This window comes from Ursus americanus, chromosome 19 (genome assembly GCF_024610735.1).
Source record: "Ursus americanus isolate L20-20 chromosome 19, mUrsAme1.1.p, whole genome shotgun sequence".
Classification (NCBI taxonomy): Eukaryota; Metazoa; Chordata; class Mammalia; order Carnivora; family Ursidae; genus Ursus; species Ursus americanus.
The window spans coordinates 12,357,628-12,382,519 of NC_142145.1; the positions used below are offsets into that span (position 1 = coordinate 12,357,628).

Sequence of the window (24,892 nt, forward strand, 5' to 3'; positions counted from 1 at the left end):
TTGCCTTCCTAATTTAGGGGCTGAGGATTCGCTCTTCTTACACCACTCACACCATTTCACTTGCCCTAAGTGTTAACTTGATCACAGATAAATAGTATTCATTGCTGAGTTAAGGAGTGTACTATGAATGCATTCCTTTTTCTTTTAATACCATTTTGTCCTTATGTTCCTACTGCCTTCTTCCCCATTTCTTCAGTTTCCTGTGTACTGAGGGCAAATGTGCCCCCGAACGTTCCACAGATCAGGCAAACCTTGGCAATGACCTTTCTAATGCGCTCTCCCGTATGAGAAACTCATCAATCCCATTTTCCTTTCCTAGTCGGCCACCCCGCCGGTAAGGGCAATGTTGTTTAAAGTTTGTGGGATTTTCCTTCCCACGGTGTAATTTCACAAGCAGGAAACAACTATCCCTACTGTTATACCTTAGTTAGCAGGCAATTTATTATTTGTCAATCAAGTAAAAATAATATTTTTCTCAAACATTAAAGCACAGTGCTTAAACAGCAAATAAATTATTTTTTTCTTAAATGTTTAGGCACTGATTACACAAACTTTCAGATTTTTTTAAAAGCTTTAAACACCTTTAAAGGCAAACTTACAAAGTTCACAAACACACTTTTGCAAACGTTTGAACTTCCATAAATCTAATAAATCAAGACTTAACAAGGCTAGTGAACTAGACTCTCCTAAGACTCAAACATGTTTAAAAAAATACAAAAAATAGCACAGGGTTTGTAAGACTTTCCTACTAATCTCATTCTTACTCATCTGGAGTTTCTAGTATCATCCATTTTCCTTTCTTGTTTGTTTGAAAAATATCGTGTTTAATGCTCTCTGATTGTCAGTCCCTGAGAGTGTTACAATGGTCTTCCTTTATAATATTTAAGGACTTATAATTTACTAGAACACAGACACAAAGGATTTGTTTCACTGCTACCTAGTGTGAGATATTGTGGAGGGAGGCAAAATGTTTCATAGAGATATGATAAAATGTTACATATATTACAATTTCTATCTTTGGAGCTAAGGCGTAGATATGATAAAATGTCACATATATTATAATTTCCTATCTTTGAAGCTAAGGCATTTTTTTATCCTACAGCACGGAGCCAAGATTTAATACAGAAAACACATTTTCTTATACTAATTTATACACTGTTCGTGTCAGATCGAGTCTTTCCTTTTATTAAATGAACATCAAAAAATGACCTAGAGAATATAATCAATCTCTGAAATTAAATAACAAGGGGCACTTGGGTGGCTCAGGCAATTAAGCATCTACCTTTGGCTCAGGTCATAATCTCAGGGTCTTGCGATGGAGCCCAGCGTCCATAGTCTTGGAGCTCCCTGCTTGGTGGGAAGTCTGCTTCTCTCTCTCCCTTTGTCCCTCCCCCACTCACGTGCACTCTCTCTCAAATAAACAAATAAAATCTTTTTTAAAAAGAAATGTGTTCTTCTACTTCATAAGATTTTTTAAAGCAGGGATGTTAGTATGACTACACTATTACACAATAATTATTTTTAATAAAATGTTTATTTTTGAATAGTTTTAGATTCACAGAAAAGTTGCAAAGATAATCCAGGGAATTCTGTATACTTCTAACAGCTTTTCTGCGGTGCTAACATCTAACATTATCTTTATACATTTGTTCAAACTAAGAAACTATATATCACCTTTGTAAAGATTTTTCTTCGCTCAATGAGGCATGTGAAATATAAGTGACAATGACAATACAGTGACCAAGTAGTTCAAAAATTGTGAGGCATTCAATTGAATAACATAGTACTTCCGAAATGCAAATAAAAGACATTTAGACAAAACGTTAAGTGGTAAAAATAAAATTTGCCGATCTCTCTAACTACATAGGTATGATAAAATCACTAGAATGCATTATTTCAAGGTTTATTTGCTAACATTCAAATGTGGAAAAGATACAAGCTGCAAACTGGTTTTTATTATAATTGTGTTTTTCCATCTTTTGATGCACTTTTCACACCGGAAGATGGTCTTGTTTGTCGAGAGACATACATGGTTTAGGGGGAGCAGAATCTCCCGTAAAAGAGAATGTTGTCGGTTTTGTTGTGCCTGATGAAGAATAGGAACGGGTGGTTTGCATTAAATTCAAGGGAGGGGAGTCTAGTTCGAAGGCTCACCTCACTCCCAGTGCCAGCTGCAGCCTCTGTACCTTGTTCATTTATTTCTACAAAAGACTTGTGGAAAACATTGGACAGAAATAAGTTTCTCTCCATGGACATTCCTGAGAAATCAGCTCTGCTCTGGTTAAAGGCATCGCTCATCCCCATACCGCTCAGGGTTGACTTGAGATCGTAAGTCTCTTCCAGCCTGAACTTGGGGAGCTGCAGCTGCACCTCATACAATTCCATCATGTCTGCGCTGGTCCATTCGCTCAGCTTCTCATAGGTGATGGCCTTTTCCAGCTGCAGGTGCGGAACGAGGAGGAGAGAGTCAGCAATTCCAAAGTGGAGTGAGAATTATGGTTGAGTGAGACCTCAAAATATTACACAGTTGAATTATCATCCCTCCCGTTACCCAAGGTAACAAAGCACGCACATTTGGAAATTCTTTGTGTAATGAGATCCCTCACACTGTTGACCTACAGAACCTTTGTTTTGCCACTGAGTAGTTGCCGGGATACAGGAGAATTAGACCTTGATTCAAAATGGCGTACTTCTATGCCAGCTTGCAAGACATCAACTACACACGGAAATGAGTCAACATAAATATGCATTCGGGTGCTGTCTACACAAAAGCATAAACTTGAGAGTAAATTATGTGCCAGGGCACCAAAAAATATCTGTTATATTAACATGGGAGACAGCTCTTCGAAAACAAAATCTGAGATAAAATAAAATGTCCATATAATCACAGCAATATAAAATTAGTAACTATAAGCTATGCCAAAAAAAAAGTGAAGGAAAAGTAAAGAAAGGAAAATCTCCAAATCTTAAGAGTAATGCCTGTTTTTTTAGTATAGTTTTTGAGAGTGTTTTTCTCCTCTTTATATTTTAAATTTTTAAAATAATAAATACATATAGATATGTACATGCATATGCATAAGTATATTTGTGAAAAACTGTGCTTGATTTTTTAAAAATGTTTGTTTCAGGTTGCATGCTTTTGCTACTTTGAGAGTTTTCTAGACCCAAGTATTGCTGTCAGTTACCTACTTGTAATGATGTACATTAGCAATCTGACAACACATTCAGCTCAGTAGCCTGCACTCTCAGGAAGAAAGGCTTATCTGATAAGGGTGTGACTCTAATGATTTAGTGTCCACCCTTGGTCTTACTTTCACCATTCTTTCCAGTTTCACAAATTTTATGATACCATTTGGAATTCTCTTCTACATTCTAGCAGGGCTGTAGAAACTTAGAAGTACAGAGAATCTGGAACACATGAAAAGTTATGCGCGGTGCAAAGAAAGCCAGGCCACCCACTGCATGAGAAACTAACGTTCAATTTAAATATACAAATTGCTCAGACATTGGTCTGCCCAAAGTTATGACAGGCTTCATAGAAATCTGGCTGATAAACCACAGGAGTACTGACACAGACTATTTCCCCCAAAAACTGTTCGTTTACCCAGGACGAGAGCCTCAAGATTACTTAAACTTTCTGAAGAATAGTGATACCCAACTTAGCAGAGTTTTAATAAACTTAAATGACACTGTGAAGGTAAAGTCCTGGGGGCTCAAGGTACGTTGGTTGTCTCCCTCTACAGGCATCAAAGAACAAACAGGAAGACCGTGTCTTATGCTTCTCCCCAGAGGGGTAAACATCAGAACCACGTTCGCAGCAGACAGACGGTACCTGATCCAGCCCTTCAATATCTTCTGGCAGGAGTATGAGCAGGCTGAGGTCACGGCTCTCATAGTAGAGTTGAACGCCCATGGCTTGTGGCTTTTCGATGTGAAAAACTTGGAGTTTTTCTTTCATGGACATCATTAGCACTGGTTTGCTTGTACTCTATGGAAAGGAAGTAGCAAAGTCACTGAGGAAGAGTTTTGCCAAATGCTTAATTTTGTTTTATCATAATTGGTTCGCAGTAGTCTGGGACCCTGGCAAAATTGGTGATTCTCTGCAAAATGCTGAATAAAGTTATTCGGACCTTGCTCTCTGAAATAGGGGTTCTACTGGATAACATTATCAATAAGTGATGTGGAAGTTTCTTTTTATAACGCTATTGTGGCAACCTCTATAAATCATAGCAAGCTGGATCCTACTGAAGACTTTAAAAAGTACCTAATCCTATGCAAACTATGCCAATGTCAATGATTCAGCAACTAAATAAGGTGTATTTCACATGCAGACGTTTGAGAAAATATTTTAGTATCATAAACACTGAAATTTACTAAGAGAATAAGAAGACAATAGGCCAGGAGGAAATACTCACAAAACACATATTTGATAAAGGACTGGTATCAAAATATATAAAGAACTTAAAAAAACTCAATGATAATAAAAGAACCCAATTTTAAAAATAGGCAAAGATATGAACAGATACGTCACCGAAGGAAGACATACAGCATATGAAAAGATGCTCAATCATACATCATTTAGGAATTGCAAATTAGAACAATGAGATAGTACTATGGACCTTTTCGCATGGCTGACAATATCAACTGCTGGCAAGGATGTGGAGCAACAGGAACTGTCATTCCTTGCCAGTGAGAATGAAAAGCAGAAGCCACTTCGGGAGACAGTTGGCAGGTTCTTACAAAGCTAAACATTGTATTACCATATGATCCAGCAAGTGTGCTCCTGAGTATTTACTAGAAGGAGTTAAAAACTTATGTCCGCACAAAATCTTGCACACAGATTATTTATAGCAGCTTTGTTTATAATTGCCAAAAAGTGGAAGCAACCAAGATGTCCTTCAATAGGTGAATGGCTAAACAAACTGCAGTATGTCCAGATAATGGAATATTATTCAACAGTAAAGTGAAATGATCTATCAAGCCAGGGAAAGACAGGGAGAATGTTTAAATTCATATTGTGTAGTGGAAAAAGCCAGTTTGAAAAGGCTACATACTATACAATTTCAACTACATGACACTCCAGAAAAAGCAAAACAATAGAGACAGTAAAAAGATCAGAGGTTGCCAGGTATTTAGGAGGAAGGATGAATGGATGGAGTACAGGACATTTTTAGGGTAGTTAAACTATTCCAAATGATACCGTAATGGCAGATACATGACATTATGCATTAGTCAAAACCCATAGAACTATTCAAGACCAAAAGTGAACCCTAATGTGAACTATATGTACCAATATTGGCTCATTGACTACAACAAATGCACCATACTAACACAAACTATTAATAATAAGGGAAATTGTGTGGGGGGGTATATGGGAACTCTACTTTCCTCTCAATTTTTCTGCAAACCTAAAAGTGCTCTTTAAAGAAGTCTATTTATAATAAATCCAATGGTAATAAAAAAATCAAAACTCTGCAATTCAGATGTTGTAGACATTTGTTATTTATCCATTCTACAGGGAACTGTTAATCACAACGTCCCACCCGTCTGCTAATGTAGTGGTCATATGACTAGGGCTGTTCATTTAGGACACTTCATGATACAGGGATTTTTCAGGGATGAACACATGAATGGCACAAAACAGAGTCCTCCTTTGGGAACATTCTGTCAGAGCTAACAGCAAAGACTCTTTATCTACTAGGATTGTGAAGGTCTAAGGCTGACGATGGGGCAACTGTATACCCTGGTCATACAGAGAAACCGTATCTTCAGTATCAGAGAATGAAGGCAACAACCAGAGGGAGTGGGAACTGGGGGAGAGAGAGAGAACTGAGATTATGTCTTGAGATTCCCTGGACATCTCAGTTCCTCTTAGTTACATAACTAATGCTACCACAATCCCCATTTTACTGGAGCTATTTTGGAATGCTTTTTATCACTTGCAACTGAAAATTCCTTGTGGATATACTAAGCCAGGTAGCTTTCCGGCTCATTTCTGATTAGCCTATTCGATTGTATGCTCGGTCCCTTCCCCACCTTTATCCCACCGATTGTTTGAGAACCGCCTATTGCACACATCCACGTAATTACTCTAGTGGGTCCTTGGCAGCACTGTTTATGTGAGAAGACCCACCCCAGGGCTAAACAGCTTTAGCAAATGTTGGTTAATCAATTCCTTTCCTAGGAATTAAAAATGAAATCTATTAGACTGGTCTCGAAAACAGAGGCAGTGTTGTGAGTAGCCATGTTCTGCCACTGTGGACTGGGAAGAAGAGAAAATTAGACTTTAGACTGAGGGAAGAATGCTGGGAGAAAGAGTTGAAAAGATAGAGACAGAATCTTGACCACATTTGAATCCTTGTTTCCACTCAAGTTCCAAGGTCCAGCCACGTTCCAGCCCTTGGATTCTAGGGGATCTATCTGTCACCTTATTATTAGCCTCCTTTCTTGCTGCAGTGGGTTCCTATCACAAAAATTAGTGTGTTGTGTCCTAACACAAAGAGAAAACAATGAAAGAGATGAGATTTTAAATGTGTATTTCTTTTACTTATGGAAGGGTAAGAGTTTGGTAGAAGAGAGTATTGGTCGAGTAGAATAAGAACAGAACTAATAGTGAAGAGTTGGGGGTTACAGTTCTGTAGATTTCTAACTTAGGCATGGCTCCTGTCACTTTGCCATCTGGGAAATAAATATAATACCTACCTTATCTACTCTACCATAGTCGTAGCAAGGACGAAGTGATAAAAATATGTGAATAGTCTATTTTCAGGGAAGAAACAACGAAAGAGGAATTCCCAGGTGGGATGGGCCTGGCTTTTAGCTCAGCCATGCCTGCCCTGGTAACAGCCAGACTTTCCAAGAACATATATTCAGAAAGAAGAGTGAATTTCAAGTAGAATCTCCTTTACAGCGCCACGTAAAAAACCATGCCGATTATTAAATGGTTTCTACCTTGTTTATTCGGAAAGGCTTTTCTGTGGTGTTTTGGACGAGGAACTGATGTTCCCAGATTCCTTTAAAGTAAAGGGCATTCACCAGAACCATTCTGGTTGCAGAATCCACAGCATCATCAGGTAGGAGATTCTGGATTTTTCCTACAAGAACAAAAGGACAGATTACAAATGGTATAGGTACATCCTGGCAATATGCCACACCTATAAAAATGATAATTATGAAATAGTGTTAAGTGATAATACCTTATTTCCATCAATGATCCAAACCAGGAACTTAGCATTAATAGACTATTACTAACAGGTCCTATTTAAATTTCACCTACTGTTCCAGTAAAGTCCTTCTTCTGGACCAGAATTCAATCCAAGATCTCAAGTTGTATTTAGGTGTCATTTCATCTTAGTGCTTTTGAATCTGAGATAGTTCCTCATTCCTTCTTTGTCTTTCATGACTTTGACACTTTTGAAGAAGCTTGGTAGCGTGTCCCTCAGATTTGTCTGATGTTTCCTCAATTGTGTCCCCCGGAAAGATATGTTAGGTCCTAACTACCAGTCCCTGTGAATGTGCTCTTATTTGGAAATAGGGTCTCTGCAGATCTAAGTAAGTTAAGATGAAGTCATCCTGGATTAGGGTGGCGCTAACCTAATAACTGATGTCCTTACAGGAGGAGGAACATTTGGACATAGACACGCAGAGAGGACAAGACCATGTGAAAACACAGACGTAGGACAGACCTAAAGAAGAAGATAATGTGCTAACAGAGGCAGAGACTGAAGTGTCCATAAGTCAAGAAATGTCAAGGGTTGCCGGCAACCACCAGAAACTAGGAGAGAGGCATGGAACAATGGCGTCCCTGGAGCATTTAGAGGAAGCATGGCCCTGCTCGCACCCTGATTTCAGATTGAAGCCTCCGGAACTATGGGAGAATACATGTCTATTGTTTGACACTATCCAGCTTGTGGTAATCTGTCATGGCAGCCCTAGGCCACCAACGCAACCACAGAAGCAATGTTCTGTGCCTCCCAATGAGTCATACCAGGAAATAAATTATGTTCCTATTTCCCATTATGGGTGATGTTAACTTTGATGGTTTGATTTCCACAGGTTTCTCACTATAAAATTACAACGTTTTCCCTTTGTAATTCATAAGTATCATGTGAGAAGCTACTTCGTGACCACAGAAGGTTCGTGTTTCTCATCAAACTTTTGCCCACCGATTTTAGCATTCATTGGTGGTCTTGTCTAAAACAATGATGACTGTGGTGTTTGCCAAATGGTTATTTTCAATTTTCACCATTCCTTCTATTTGCTTCAATTTTCACCATTTGTCAACTGGAATTCTACTGTGAAGAAGAAATTTCCCATCTCCTCCTTTTATTTAGGTATTCGACAATTTATATCAGTATAGACTCATGGATATTTGTTTTACCCTATGGATTATAATTTATTACTATCATTACCTATTTTGTTGCTCTAATTGTCCCAGATTTGGTTATTGGAAACCTCGTGTTGGCTCCTATGTCCTTTTGACATGTTCTCAAATGTTTTGAGCATTCCCTTATATTCTGGTACCACAATATGTCCTAAGGTTTATCTGGTGCTTTCCATGTCCCAGCCCTAGAATTAACATTTCTTCCAGGAGCCCTGGTTACATTTTTTTGGGTTTTGTTGTTGTTGTTGTTGTTGTTGTTGTTGTTGTTTGAAGGATGGTTTTAGAAATCAAGTGTGGATATAGCTATGCTCATGAGCTATGCTCATTATTACTGGGGTGTCATTGCTCAGCAGAGAAAGCTAGAAAATACATATATTATACACACATTTGTCAATATTTCCATATCTATCTTATTCTCTTTCTGCTTATATATTAATTATATATATATATATATATATATATATATATATATATATATATATATTATTTCCCCTCTCCCACTCCCCCTGCTGGTGTTCCCTCTTTCGCTCTGTCTCTCTCTATCCAATAAATAAATAAAATCTTGAAGAAAAAAAAAAAAGCAACACACAGAACCAAATTTGGCCTTGATTTTGCCCTACTCTTTAGAGCTGAAGTGCCACCTACTGGCTGGTTCATTGCACACACCCTCGGTAGTTTGAGGTCATGGGAGCGATAATCTTTGAAGATATTCAGGGTAAAGTCCTTCAGAGCACAGAGTTATTAATGTGACATTAGGGTGCCCAGTGTGCCAAGCACATGAGAGATTTTGAGATTACAAACATGTAGACAATAACCTTCGCCAACACCCACTTTTAAGTGGCTTATAGGCTATAAAGAAGACAAACCAGAAAAAAAATTGCAACATATAACTGACACTATCACTGAGACTTTGACTCTGAATGCCGTGTACGTGCCAGTATCCATATGACTACTTGAAAGAAGGTCTACTTGAAAGCTTAAGGAAAGAAGCTTCTTTCAGGTGATTCAGATGGAACGTAATCATGCCGAAGAGTTTCTGGTAACTTTTTCTTAAGGAGGTGCAGAACTCTGGCTTGACAAAGTTCCTGAATAGCTGGTTAAGTCCTGACCTTATTTGCTGTTGAATAGCCTTCAAATAGCCGATATTTGTGTTCAATATGTAAAGAGAAAATACAGAAAGATGATGGCTTTCTTCCTCTTTGGAAGATTCCACTTCTAAGAAATAGAGCCAGCCCTGCCAGCTGGAGCAATGAGGTCATGGGACGCAGGGAATAGAGGCGAAATAAAAGATTCTGAGCATGCCCTGGGTTAGCTTACTTTGGAGGAACTCTCATTTTACGAGTAGTGTGACAACAGAGGATTTTTCAAAGCGTGTCTATCCTATATCTTGACCCTATAGCAACTGTAATCTGAAGTCTACTCTTTCCTCCATAATTTAAGATGATTAATTCAGTTCTTCCTCAAAAGCAAAACTTCTGTGCTGTCAAATATGGTAGCCACTAGACACACATGGCTCCTTAAATTTAAACTACTTCAAATGAAGTACAGTTAAAAATTCAGTTCCTCAGTCACATTCGCCACATTTCAACTCGTCTATAGTCACATGTGGATGGAGCATGTGACCCTAGCACACTGGGCAGGGCAGACTTATGGCACATTTCTGTCATCACAGGAAGATCTCCCTGGCAGCTGTGTGACCTAGACCTAGTTGGGTCTGGTCATGTTCTTTGAGGGTGGCGGTCTGTGCTGGAGAGGCAGGGCAAGGACCCGAAGAAGCGAGCTTCCGCAGCACCAGACCATGGCTCTCCTCTCGGCTCTGAAAAGCTTTGCTTCACGTGTAAAGATGGCAGATTAACTGCTCTTAGCCTTCCTATCCGCAGGGCTCCCCCCTCTCTCTTCCAGACAACATAACGGGCACTGGGCTAGGAATTTGAGGCCTTAGATTTAGTTCAGCCCCAGACTATTCTTACAGTCACGTCTGCCATGCTGAATTTGTGTCGTGTATTACAACACGCTTTTGCCTGTGCAATCCCATTTTGTCCTCCTGCCAACTGAAACAGTACGAGTGCTCAGTAAATGCTAGCTGATCTGTAATTCTAAAAACAGGCTTGCTTTTGAATGAATCCAAATCAGGCATAAGTTAAGTAAAATGGTCAGTGTTGCTTCACCATGGCTTTTGAGTCATTAGTTCAATGAAAAAGGAACTGAGAATTCAGGGCTGCCAACTTCCTCCGGGCATTTCAATAAGCATTAACGTTCTGAACAACGACAATTAGCAGGCCTGCTGTGTGCTAGTGATTCAGAGCTGAAACTCGCATCAGGCAGCATCATTGCACTTGGACCCTTGAGTCTGGTCGGGGAGGCTTCAGCAGTTAAATTCAATAACAGTGTGGTGCATGTCAAAGTGAACTTTCACACCAAGTGCTGTGTGAGCAAAGAGGGAGGGAGAAACAAACTATTGGGACTTCATCAAAATAAAAAGCTTCTGCACAGCGAAGGAAACGATCCACAGAACTAAAAGGCAGCCTATGGAATGGGAGAAGATATTTGCAAATGACCTATCTGATAAAGGGTTAGTATCCAAAAGAAATTAAAAAACCTACAAAACTCAACATCCCCAAAATGAATAATCCAGGTAAGAAATGGGCAGAAGGCATGCATAGACATTTTTCCAAAGAACATACAGATGGCCAACAGACACATGAAAAGATGCTCAACATCACTGATCATCAGGGAAACACAAATCAAAACTACGATGAGCTCTGACCTCACAGCTGTCAGAATGGCTAAAATCAACAACACAAGAAGCAACAGGTGTGGTCCAGGATGTGGAGAAAGGGGAGCCCTCTTGCACTGCTGGGAATGCAAACTGGAGCAGCCACTCTGGAGAACAGTATGGAGGTTCCTCAAAAAGTTAAAAATAGAACTACTGTATCACTCAGTAATTGTACTACTTGGTATTTACCCAAGGGTACAAAAGTACTAATTCAAAGGGACACATGCACCCTGATGCTTACAGCAGCACCATCAACAATAGCCAAGTTATGGAAACAGCCCGAGCGTCCATTGACTGGTAAAGGGATAAAGAAGATGTGGTCTATATACATAATGGAATATTACTCAGTCATAAAAAAAGAATGAAACCTTGCCATTTGCAGTGATGTGGGTGGAACTAGAGAGTATTATGCTAAGTGCAATAAGTCAGTCAGAGAAAGACAAATAGCATATGATTTCACTCATGTGGAATTTAAGAACAAAACAAATGATCATAGGGGAAAAAAGAGAAAGACAAACCAAGAAACAGACTCTTAACTAGAGAGCAAACTGAGGATCACCAGAGGAGAGGTGGGTTAAACCAGTGATTCAGATTAAGGAGGGCACTTGTGATGAGCACTGGGTGTCCTATGGAAGTGTCAAATCACTGAATTTTAACCCGAAATTATATTACACTGTATGTTAATTGTAATTTAAATAAAAAATTGAAATAAAAAAAGAAATAGAACGTTCAACTTTTAGGTGAGTGTGTGACTATAAAATACATCTTATAGATCTTTATTACAGCAAGTCTAGGTGACCAACTATCCTGGTTTGCCTGGGACTGAGAGGTCTTCAGGGGCTAAATCCAGGAAAGACCCAAGCATATCAGGACACGTGGGTCCCCGGAGCCTGAAGCGCGCCAGGTAGCTGAGTTTGGGATGTGGGTGCAACTGATGTGTGAAACTTTCAGGTCATCTCCTTAAACGCAAAGAGGCTTTCTTTTCCCCATTTCCTGCTGACTTTAAAATGACAAATGCAAGAATCATCTAGACTTAAACACGAAAGCCATGTTTTGAGGGTGGCAGAGCTGACCCACCAGTCTGGGTCTCCGGATTGCCTCAGCAACGGAATGCTTATCTGCCTTTTGACTATTATGTGAAAGAACAATAAACTTCTACCTTATCATTAAGCCACTGTATTCCAGGTCTCTCTGCTACAGCAGCTTAGCCCCCTGTATACTACATGACCTCATTTTGAAAATTACTTAAGATTATATAACACATTTAATGTCACAATTTCGTTATTAATTACTAGCTATTTTTCTTTAGAAATCACAAATGTAGTAGTGTTTCAACTTTCCCCTTTGCATTTTCCTGCTTTTTGCCCCTAGGCTCCTCTTTGCAATTATTGGGATATAAGAATTTTCTTGCCCACTTAGTAAAGTGGGTATCTTACTTATATGTTTTAGATAAGACTTACTGGGAAAGCTATGGATCTGAAAATCATGGGCGTGAATAGAAAGAAATGTTCCGCATATTTAGAATGTGTCCATAATTCTCGTTAAGAAATACACGTACTTACACACAAAGCAAATTCAAAAATACAACAATGCTTGGAAAAGGCACTTTCCCAAGCAGCTTGGTGAAAGCTTACCTTCAGTCTGACTTTCAACCCAAGAGTTGATCTCCTTTCGGATTTGTCCAGAAGCTTCCACAAAGTCCACAGACTGTGGTTCTGCACCAAAGTATGTTTTCATGTCTTCCAAATATTTCTGGAAAATATAGGTAAAATCTCCTTTTGTAGAGTTTGTCCAAAACTGAGAAATCAAGTCTATCGATGGACAGTTGCAAACCCCCACTCTGTTGTTCCCTTCCGTCTTTCCATACTCCCATTTTGGTCAAAGACGAAACACTCCCCTCTTTAAAATTAGCTGGGCACAGACTAGCCGTGCAGAGGTCCAGGTAGGAAGGAAGGCCTGACTCCCACAGTCCTGGGGCTCCCATACCCTCCCTATTTTTTTAAGTAGGCTCTACACCCAGCATGGAGCCCAACGTGGGGCTTGAACTCACAACCCCAAGACCAAGACTCAGATGCTTAATGGACTGAGCCACCCAAACACTCCTACCTTTTCCCATGTTTATTCATGCCTGTGAAGTGGGGCTGGAATGAAAAGGGAGAGAAGTCTAGGAATCCCGGGACTGACTCCAGTGACTAAGATGTATTGGCAGTTGCGTTTGGCTTTCTGCCACAGAGCTGGAACCAAAGTGAAGCCTGTGGGTCCGGCAGCCTCCTGCCATGGACTCTAAGTGCCCGAGGACTGTGGAGGGCCCCTGAGCAGAGCTGTACGCTGCCGTGAAAATGGATTGCTAAGCAAAGGTTCAGCAGGCCGTCTGAGGGAAGAAAGCTGGCCTCGTCCTCCGGCCCTTCGACGCCCTTCGACGCCCTTCGACGCCCTTCGACATCCCTTCTGGTGGCCGTCATCAGAAGCGGGCTTACAAGGGCACCTGCCACGGGAGCATCATTTGTTCTTCAGGACAGCTGTCGCACTCCGTCAGTTTATTAGTTGGTGGAGGCATTGTGTGCAGTAAAGAGTGCTGAGTTAATTCAGCCTCACGCAGTGGTTCAAAGATTAGGAAGTCTAAATTCTATAGAAATTATAATCTGGTCAAAAAGGAAGGCTTCAAGATTCACGAGGCACCATTCCCTGTGTTGACTCCTGGGTTCTGATCAACCTCTCCAAGCACATCCAGGGCTTGTGGACATTGTAAAAAATGGCTCGTTTTCTCTGTGTCCTTCTCATCTCTAAGTGCCTGCCCCGCTCAAATACCTCCTACTTCTGGACCAAACTGGAACGCCCCAGACTACCGGCAATGGATATGTCTTTCAGGCCTCGTTTGGATGCTTTTCTGCCTTTAGTCATTACACAGCCCAAGTCCTGAGCTCCCCGAATTCACTTGCTAAGGGCAAGGACAGCACTGCTCGATATCACAAGACAGCTTTATCTTTTCTACTGCTGCCCCCCCACCCTATCCAGTTTCCTTGCTCTTGGCCCTCGGGGTACCTGGGTCCTCCTGCTCTCTTACGAGATGAGATGTGATGGACGAATGGGAAAGTCAATGCTTGGCTTGGCTGAAGAGCCCTTAAATCTGAATTGAGCACAAAAGCATGGTCTGCATTGTGGGGTATCAACCATCCGAGAAGGGGAGAAGGTGATGGTATTCCATGTTAAGAGTCTTTCCTAAAGTCTCTAAAGTCATGCTGTCCATGACTGTGTACATTTGAGCCCACGGTCTCCAGCCGCTCTCCTAGGACCAGCTCCGCCCTCCGCTCCTGCAGATCGACGCTGCTGAGTTACTCTGCGTCTTCTGCTCCATTCCCCGTGAAACAAAGCCTAACCCAGAGATGACGCAAACCACACTTCTGTACCTGTTCATCAGCTGAGGTGGACCCCTTTATTCTGAGCATAAAGATCTGATCACTAGGTCTGGCTTGAGACCCATTACTGCTTTCCTTTACAACTAGACACTTATTGGTGACCTAAATGATTATTTACCAGAAATGCTGACCCCAGATATGAACATTGTCCCTGGGGTCTCTAGAGAAATGTACAAAGAGTTTACTGATTGGTCTCATAGGGCTCTGTCTTTCCCATCAGCTTAAAATGACATGTTTGCACTTACAGCGTGAAATGGGTAGGTTTTCTCTCCATATATCCTGTTGGCAGTTTTAAGTATGTAAGCCTTGCTGGGATTGCTGATTTCTGAGATAAGCGTCTGGAAGTGAGACTGTATTTCTTCTACCTTGCCCGAACCTAATTCCTTTAAAAGAAAAGGTCAAATAGTCAAATAAAACATTGAACACGAACTAGCTATATGCAAACAAAAGCTGAAATCAATTGCATAGTAGAGAAAAACTATTTTCTTTAATGTTAGCAGTGCAAGAATTTAAAAGTTGTTAAGGCATCGTTTTCTTCACATTTAGTTTGTCAAGGCAAGAATGAGTTTGAAGGTGGGGCAGTTTTGAAGGGGAAGAAAAAAATGGAGAGAGATAAAGGGAAAGAATACGACCCTTCCAAAAAGCGTACACATTTTTGTATCTTGAAACTTTTTCTATAGTTGATGATATTTTTCTAAGAGAAGTTCCCTGTCAAGGGTTGCTTAAATCAGCCACTAAAATACATGTGCTGCAAGTGTTGTCTACTTAATTATCAAATGCACATTAAAAATAAGACATACCGTCTTTCTTTTCTTCTCACTTTCAGGACAAGATTTGATGTCCTGGTCTCTGCTAAACTGAAGCACCTGTCATTTCAATAAAAAGGCAATATGTGAACACACTAACCATCTGAAATTCTCATCAGCAAATACAAGTCAGTCATTCCCATCACTACAGAACATATAATTAATTACCAGGGGGCTCCGATTTCACTTAAATGATGTGTTAATTGGATGGATGGAATAAGTCAACAGCAGCCTTTAAATAAATCTTTTAAACTCCTGTTTAAGTAGCTAGTCTCTTTATTCTTATACTCTTTATAGGACATGTAAGATGATGTTGGGAAGATCCTTAGAGGTATCCCATGTTTTACTTTTTTATCTACGGTTGTTTTGAAAGCTAGGTGGTCAACTGAGAGCATTTAGATGATTTAAGCATAAGCCACTATTGCTCCCATTATCCAGAAAATTCAGGGATTTTAGTTGTTGATTCTAGTGAAGTGTTTCAGATCTCATTGTCTATCCCACTTGACAGTTATAGACGCATTCTTTGTGTCCACCCCAGCATTTCATTTAGAAGTTAACGAGAAGGATGTGGATATGCTTGCTTCCCCTGAATTGTACAGCAGTAGAAAACAAGGTGATAATTCCATCTCCCACAGCCTGGACCCAGCTCACAATGAGAAATAAATTCTAGTTTACCAAGCTTGTGCTGACTGACACCCAGTGACAGATAGGGTACATGAGCGACTCAGTCTCAATTGCAAAGTGTTGCTATTAATATATAAATAGCATTTAAATAAAGCAAGGGCAAGAAACACAGAGCAATATATTTATATGAAATGGACCCAAGTTGGAATCCATCTAAGATTGTCTATCACATTAACAGTTAAACCTTATAATAATTAACCGATTATTAATTAGGGGTGAACCAGAATTTTGTTGTTGTTTTAAACTACACAATATCTTGTGAACTAAAAGAATAAGGGTGGCCCAAGCTGGCAGAAGATAAGTTCTGCCTATTTCATTCAGAATTGCTGGCTGTGCTGTTTTCTGTATTGGGCCCAGAGGGCACCACCTTGAGTGGGAATCCTATCATTTGGCCTTTTGACTATTGCATGATTTAGGGCTCTTTTCTTTTCTTTTTCTTTTAATTTTTTTTCTTTTTTAAAGATTTTATTTATTTATTTGACAGAGATAGAGACAGCCAGCGAGAGAGAGAACACAAGCAGGGGGAGTGGTAGAGGAAGAAGCAGGCTCATAGCGGAGAAGTCCGATGTGGGGCTCGATCCCATAATGCCGGGATCACGCCCTGAGCCGAAGGCAGACGCTTAACCACTGTGCCACCCAGGCGCCCCTAGGGCTCTTTTCTATTTCTATTTTAAAACACACACACACGTAGTTATATGTTTGCACACATGCACACATATACACATGGCTTTTTAAATTATAATTTTGCTATCTATGGCTACACTTGCGCGTGCACACATGTGTGCACACACATGCACAGTGCTTTGAAGATGCTTACAGCAAATCCAGCATTGCTTATACAATACTATTGTTTTGTTATTTTAATGCTCTCAATGGGTTCTTTACATTCATTCAGACAACCAGGGGTTGAACACAGAAACAACAAAACAAAGCACGAAGAACTGGATTCACCTATTTTTCTATTTGTGTCTTCAGGAAAATCTTTCTGAGGTTGGAAAGATGATGACTAATTCTATTATTTAAAGTATGAGCCATTCAAAAACGATATGCTATCACTCACGTGTGGAATTTAAGAAACAAAACAAATGAACAAAGAAAAAAGAGACAAACAAAAAACTAGACTCTTGACCGCAGAGAACAAAGAGAGGGTTACCTGAGGGCAGGTAGGTGCCGGGATAGGGGCAATAGATGAAGGGGATTAAGAGCTCACTTGTCATGATGAGCACTGAGTAAAGTACAGAACTGTCCAATCACCATATTGTACACCTGAAACTAATGTAGCGCCATATGTTAACTTCACTGGAATTAAAAATAAAAAATAAAGTATGATCCATTACTTCTTGAAATACATTAATAATCAATATAAAATTGTTTCTGGTGCTGAACCAAACCCAATAAGCTTATTGTCTCTCCATTTGAACTTGCTAGGGAACATGGGCTCTTATGTGGTTATTTAAGCAGCAATTTTCCAGTTGCTTCTCTTTCTCAGATGTCCTTTTACGGCCTAAAAAAAATGTTTAAGCGTATCTTCTGTTTTGAAGGATATGGCTGTAAAATGTAAGCTATATGGACTTCAGGAAGCAAATGACGGTAACAGTTAAAGCAAGCACTCTATTTAAAGGCCACAGAGGGTGTTCGACCTCTCCCACTCACCTGGGCCATCTGGGCTGCCGTGGTACCTCCAGTGCCCAAATACACCATGGCCAACGAGGTCGAGATGCCCCAGGGAGAAAAGAAAATATTTTTGCCCTCAGCCGATTCAGCCAGCTTTTTGCTGAAGTCCAGGGCGAATTGGTTGATTGATTTGACTAAAGAGTCCATTGGGAAAACCTAGGAAAAATAAAGCAGAGATGGAAAACTTGTTAATAATCCTTTCCACTTATTTTACTTTTGTATTCTACTTGCGGCTGACACAACTATCTTCTTTAATCACCTCTTCTTGAAATGACAAAAATATGTATTATCTAATTCGATTTTATATTGTATATAGAACGTATGTATGTCCATCCGTTTTATATGCACATATTTTCATTCATCTTTACACGTGTACCTATTTGTAACAGTTGAATGGACTATAGGAAAATCCCACGCCAACATTCTTAGTTTATATATTAGAAAACCGAAGTCTGGAGAGTTTGAGGGAATTGCTCAAATTTTAGTGCTAAGGCGCAGCAGAGTAACAATTGGGTGCTGGTCAGTCGGCAGCAACTTGCTGAGAAAACCACAATAAAAATGGCAGTAGAACCAGGTCTCAGCACCCTGTGCTGCTTTCTAAGGCACCACGTGACTGCTGACTTTACACAGTAGATGAGAAATCGCTAGACATTTTTTCAAGAAACCTTGTTCTTTTTCTCACTTATCTATCACCCATATTTTTATACTTCTTAACCTTATTTATTCATTCATGCCTTTAGCTATGATATTCTTTGTTCCTGGAATGCTTTGATCCTCCTTTACTCTATTGAAATCCAATTCTGTTCCAGTTTCTCCTTTTCTTTAGAAGCTTTTCCCGATCTCTTGTGCACAGCGGCGTTATGTCCCACAACATCATTTTTGCCCCTTATTGACATTTATCCCACTGCTAGTTCTGTCTTCACATCTCTATATCTTTCCAACTCCCTGGTAAGTTCCTTGAGAGTAAAATTTTCTGTACCTTCAACAACACCTCGCTCCGGACTTTACACAAAATGGATCTTATAAATACTTGTCTATTATTTCTTTACGATGTTCATTGTTTAGGCTCCAGCCGCCATTTTTTATCCACCCAAACTTGAAACCATACACAGTTTGGTGGGAAATGCCCATAGAGAAGTAGAGAAGTCAAGGCTCTTTGCCCTTATTCTCACTCACTTGGGACCCTCTAAAACTGGTCTTCTGAACAAAAGAACTGTTTTTCTCATTAAAAAAAAATTATATTCAACCTCTAAATTTCACCTCTAATCGCCAGACATTTTCAGTCCTTTAAGACTTGGGTTTTATCAAAGAAATAACTACTTCAATCTGATGTCATTTTATAGCCAAAAAATCTCTCAAACTGGTTAAATGATTAAAAATAAATCAACTTCCTAGACCTAAAATTTCCCATTAGTGCCAATGTTGTATAGAACTTTATCTGGTACTGACATCACCTGGCCCTTAGAACTTTAGAAAGGTCAGGAGTTCTCTCCAGACAAATAGTTGAATCAAGGGAGAGGCGCGTATAGGCCAAGTTTTGGTTTCATCATGAATTGGATTAACGGTGATCCTGTTGAAATCCCTCCTCACCATAGTCTTACACTCAGTCAAAGAATTTCCCCTCTAAGTCCTGCTTCAGTTGCAGCTCCTGCCTATTGCTGAGGATGATGATAATCCTTGGCTGGTATTACTTGACTAAGGAAAAAAAACGACTAGTTTTGTAGTAAGTCTACACCCTCAACAAAATGTTCGAAACTTGACAGTATGTACTTTTTCTTGATAGATTCAGTGCCATCTTGGAAATAACCTCCCTAATCTCTTTACAGCTATATTCATCCAGATGATGCTTTGTTTACTGCCTCCAAGTTAAGCTTTATCTCTTTAGAATTCATGAATTACATTCATATGGAAAACGCTTGGCTCCTCAAACCATACTTACCATGAACGGAGGAGAAAGTAATATCTTAGGGCCCGAGATTTTTTTCTCTTTCTACCTACGGTTTATGGTTATTCTAGAGTTTAATTACTTGTAACAAATTCCTGAAAACAATAATTTTATCTAATGAAAGAGCTAATTACTTGTGGAACGTTAATATCCAGTTATCTTCAGCTTCATTAATTCTCTTGTTAATATCATCATTAATATATGAGGTATTGTCCAGAACACAGAAGAATAATTCCTGCCATTTTTTTAACAAAAAATTTATAGACGTGTTAAGCCATTGGTAAAATCTAGCCCGAGTGGAAAGTGCTTCCTGAAGGACGCAGAATTTTAGGATGATGTTTTATAGGAATAATTCATCCATACAAGGGTTAGACAATGATTTTTTCAAAGACAATTATAAATGTCTAGATCAGAAACCTACTATGCCATTTTCAAAATAAATTAATTGTTCTCTGCAGTTTTCAGATGTGTCAGTACACACACACACACATACGCACACACAATACATACAAATATATATGCAAAATATGTAAAATTTCAATCTCTCAAGGGTTTAGGGGAAAAGCCGGAGAACTATGAAAATAATGAAAGGATAGTGTCATTCATCAAAATGTTGCATAATAGATACACATAGCCCCGAAGAACTTTGGAGTCCCCTCTAGTCCAATTGCCTTGTTTTATCTACTAAAAAACTAAGGCCCAGAGAGTTTAAATGTTCTGCCCAATGTGCACAGCAAGCTAAGAGCAAAGTTATCACTGCAATCCCATTCTCTGGACTCTGAATACAATCACCTTTGTCTTTGCATCTCATTGTCTTCAAGATTTTAACGGTAGAAGGGAGGGATTGGGTGAGGAAAGAAGGTGAACAGGAGGAGGAAGAAAGGAGGGAAGAGGAAGTGGGAAGGATCCTCACCCCGTTTTCCGTAAAAGGATACCCAAGACTCCATGCCTTCCCGGTGATACTAATGATAGTGCCTACTTCTCAGAGCTGTGCCTACCAGAGGATGACCTCTCCCCTCAGCACTTCTATACTTACCCAAAGCCATTTTCTGAGGGAAGCAATAGTTGGGGATGTTTTACAATGAGCACACAATGGAAGGTTGGGGCTTAGGCTACTCAATGGAAGAGAAGAAAGCTAACAGCCCATGGAGTGGTGCCCAGGACGGGATGTTGGCTGAGGACAGGGACAGAGAGCCGAACCATTAATTTCACACATTGATAATGGGGATCAAATTCATATTGCCAAGCCCGCTCTTCTGAAGGGTTAGAAGGGGTTGGCCTCAATTATTCTGAGAATACTCTATTTCTCTTTGCCTATGTTGACAGATACAGAGGAGACCAATCTAGAAATGTGACTGGAGGAGATTCCATTCACAGCTTCCCAATTCCTGGTAAAACCATTTTTCTAGCTCCTTTTAAATGAATGTTCTCTCTCCCCCTTTGCCCTCTTTCCCATACAAACTGAACCAGCGAGGGGTTAAATCTGTCTGACTTGCACAGAATTCTTGAGGAGGTGGGGATGGAGCTTTACCTACTATTTCTGTTTTCGAAGGCTCGATCATTTGTTACTCAGCTAGACACTTCAATAAAGAAGGAAAACATAAATAAACATTTTTAAACAAAGAAACCTTTACAATACCTTGTTTTCTTCTGTTGGAGCAGAATTGGCAACTGGTTCCTTTAATAAGAGATCGTGAGTGAGTTAAGTAACTTTTAACTGTAGAAATCATCTTTAAAAATTCTAGCACCTCCCTTTTCTTGGCCCCACCCTCTGATTCACTTTTACAAGCCCATACACTCTTCGTTTCAGGTTTATCTTGGCCAGGAGCTCAAATACAAAGACAAAGATCAACAATGAAGGTTTTGCTTGAATGACTTAATTACCCACACTTTCCCTGTCTGTCTGCATGCAGAAACCTGAGCTCTGACAAATTGTAACTCACACTTCCCTTGCTTACTCTCTTCTCTAGTCTGCCAATTGGCAGCAACTCTAGTAGTTTTCCCCAGTAGTCTTCCTTAAAAATAAATAGATAAATAAATAAAAAGCTCTAAATTAGTGGAATAATAATGGGCAGTACGATGGAAAATATTATGGGTGAAATATTTGCTGTTAAATTGTGAAAGCCATTCTTAAGCTGCCGTGGGCTAGAGGCATCCAACAAGTGTCGGTGCTCTTCTCGATGGGTAGGTGTGGCACCTGGGGAACAACTCCAACCAGTCCCATGTCCATTCTCCCACCCGGGGACAAGGGGTGTGGACCAAAGTGTTAGACACAGTTGCTGCTGAGTCAGATCCTGGTTCATCATTTTTTTAATTTTCTTTTTTTTCTTTCTATGAATGTTCCCTCACTCCTCCATATTTCTTCGATGGGAAAAACCATAGTTATTGTTTTATTTTCTACCACTGAATGTTTGTGCATGGAGGGGTGGTGAGGAGGATGGAGTCGAGAACATTCCAGAGGGATTGAAGGAGAGAAGGAGCCTCTCTATTATAATACATCTGGAATGTACTTCACGCACTTTGCATTTTTCTCTTCATGGGGCACATGTGTCTCCTGGTAAACTGGCTCAGAGTTTAACATTTGAAGGTTAGTGGGGAAGCCAGAGCGGAGTTTTTCTCTGGACTTCACTAGGGGAATGTGACCTGTGTAAGAAATTCTATTGCGCCTGCCGGACGTGTGCTGAGCAGATAGTAGTATCTGCTGGGGCCTCCAGACTGTCATTAGCTGAAAGTATCACATGGAGGCTGTAGCTAGAGGGACTGTCCATTGTGACTGACGGCAGTTCCCTAGAGAGTGACTCAGGCTACACTAACGTGCAGCACTGAGACCTGCTCCAGTTACTGCTGTTGCATTAAATGCATCAATGCAGAAACTGCCAGACTGGCCAAGAAATTGTTTCATCTTCTCTAAAGCCACAGACTCAGTTTTACTCATAGTTTTCCCCTGAACCTTCTCCAGATTCCTTTCCCACTTACCTCTTGATTAGAATCCTTATATATATACTCCCCATGTTGATAAAATCATGGTTGTGCATGATTTTGATGCCTGTTGGGGGGGGCAGGGAAAGAAAAAGAGGTAATAGTATCCTAAGTTAACAACCTAATATTATCAACATAATTTTGTTTGTCATTGTCATTTATAGCCTGCCCTATGTATACATGGCAATAGGTACGGACATAACTAATAGGGCTGTAGGGATAGGAACTATATGAATGGGGAGGGAACAAGGGTGTTAGGGATAGTTTTTCTCTGGCCTTTTTATGATATTGATGTTTAGATCAAGTGAATTTATTAGGTATTCCAAAAATTTCCAAGACAGAGAGTACTCTAGATGCATCAATATTGTCCTAATAGGAATCTGGAAGAAGAGTGTGAATTGAGTGGGCAGAGACAAGGAGAGGATAATGGTTGTCCTACTCCATTTGGGTTGCTATAAGGGAATACCAAAGACTGGGTGGTTTAAACAACAAACTTTTTTTTTTTTTCACAGTTCTAGAGGCTGGAAATCTGAGATCAGGGTGCCAGACTGGTTGGGTTTTGGGCGAGGGCTCTCCTCCTGTTTCACAGTAAACTGCCTCCTCTCTGTGTCCTCATATGGTGGAGAGAGGAAGCCCTGATCCCTTCATCTCCTCCTAAGGGCACCAATTACATCATGAAGATGCCACCCTCAGGACTTCATCTAACCGTAACCAATTCCCAAAGGCCCCGTCTCCAAATACCATCATATTAGAAATTAGGGCTTTCATGTATGTATGGGGGAGATGGGATACAAACGTATCCCAATGGCTAAGAGTTTCCCAGAACTGAAGCAAGACACAAGCTTCCAGATGGAAAAAAACCTGCTGATGAGCAAGACAAATTTTTAAGAACAATTTAAAAAACTAGTCTTTAAGCAAGGAAATATCAAGAACATCATTAAGAACACAAAGAAAATTATGAAAACTATAAGGAGCAAGAATTATCTTGACATCAACTCTCCCATCAGCAACTTGGGTGATAGAAGACCATAAAATCATGCCCCTAGAGCGCTGAAGAGTGCTTTGAACCTCGGATTCCTCACCCGTCCTCTAACTCAATAATGAGAGTGAGAAACATGGATACCTACAGGCTCGCAATGACTCTGAAGGCTGCTACTGATCAAATTGCTGAATTACTGAAGTTCATAGAAAAACGAATCTAAACATAAGAGAATGCAAGAAGCAAGGACCCTTAATTTTCGAGAATGTCTGATGTAGAGGAAACAAACCACAATTCAAGCCTCACAAACTTATTTTTTTTAAATTTTCGGGCTTCTACGTTTGACCATCTGACAGTGAGGCAGTCTTATTTCTGACAAAGATGATAAACACCAGCACTAGTACTTATTAAACACCGTACGTGCTCAGCATTCTTTGAATTGCTCATGATGTATGAATTCATGAACCGTCATGGCCACCTTATGAGAAAAGTATGACTTTTTCTAGACTGAAAACCGAAGCATAAAGAAGCACCATTCCTGGTCCACGGTTGGACGACTCACACGTGCTAAAACTGAGATGCAGGAGCTGACAGTCAAGGGCCCGAGGTTACCTGCTAGCCCAGGTTTCAGGGGGTCATCCGTCCCTGTCTTCTGTCACAGGGAGGGTGCTGCCTGGGAGACATTCTCAGAGTCCAGCCACACTCCTGCAGCCAGACTCTGCAGCCAGCTCGGACTCCCCAAACCAGACCCGCCTCAATTCTCAGGACCTAAGCCATGTTCTGCTCTGCCTCTGACCCACTCAAAAGCATCCAGCGCTATTTGAGGCAAACACCCCTAAAAGAAGACCTTTGTGTTTCCCCTCCTACACTTACACCCAGCCCATCTTGCCTTCTCTGAACTCTCAGCTCGATGACCTTGACCTTGATTCTATGTCTGAACCACTGGACCTGGTGTTTATTCCTGATATCCTTGAGGTTTAACCATGATGATCCCCAAAGGACTTTGACTCAAACTTTTCTGAATTGCTATGCCTTTTGCTGCTATGAGAAGGCAGCTCTAAACCATTTTCCACACAACCCCATCCCACTCCCAACACTGGGGCTCCCTGAAGGGGTGGTTATCCTCTTATCTCCTTTATTCTGTTTTTTCTTGGTCCCCACAAAATGAGGCATGATGCCTGATTCCTGGGAATCAAGATATGACAAGTCTTATGAGCTAACAACCCAATGGAATGACGACAAACAAATGG

The 24,892-nt window shown here is 40.3% G+C and overlaps 1 protein-coding gene across 1 annotated transcript; it reads right to left on the reverse strand.

Annotated features, from left to right (window-relative positions):
• Window positions 1-1,515: 1,515 nt before the first annotated feature.
• Window positions 1,516-21,428, reverse strand: SERPINB10 (serpin family B member 10). Its single transcript, XM_045790236.2, has 8 exons — window positions 21,324-21,428; window positions 17,719-17,895; window positions 15,376-15,441; window positions 14,821-14,958; window positions 12,794-12,911; window positions 6,952-7,094; window positions 3,833-3,988; window positions 1,516-2,439 (listed from the first exon to the last, which is right to left on the reverse strand). The coding sequence occupies exons 2-8, from the start codon at window positions 17,884-17,886 to the stop codon at window positions 2,035-2,037; spliced, it is 1,194 nt and encodes a 397-aa protein (XP_045646192.1). The 5' UTR covers window positions 17,887-17,895; window positions 21,324-21,428; the 3' UTR covers window positions 1,516-2,034.
• Window positions 21,429-24,892: the final 3,464 nt, after the last annotated feature.

Bases quoted from the DNA above. Each gene is read 5' to 3' on its own strand.
- SERPINB10 (XM_045790236.2), bottom strand. From the start codon at position 17,886: ATGGACTCTTTAGTCAAATCAATCAACCAATTCGCCCTGGACTTCAGC. The intron at 15,442-17,718 runs GTGAGTGGGAGA...TTGAAATGACAG, and splicing joins CGGCAGCCCAGATGGCCCAG to GTGCTTCAGTTTAGCAGAGA. The intron at 2,440-3,832 runs GTACCGTCTGTC...CCGCACCTGCAG, and splicing joins ATATTGAAGGGCTGGATCAG to CTGGAAAAGGCCATCACCTA.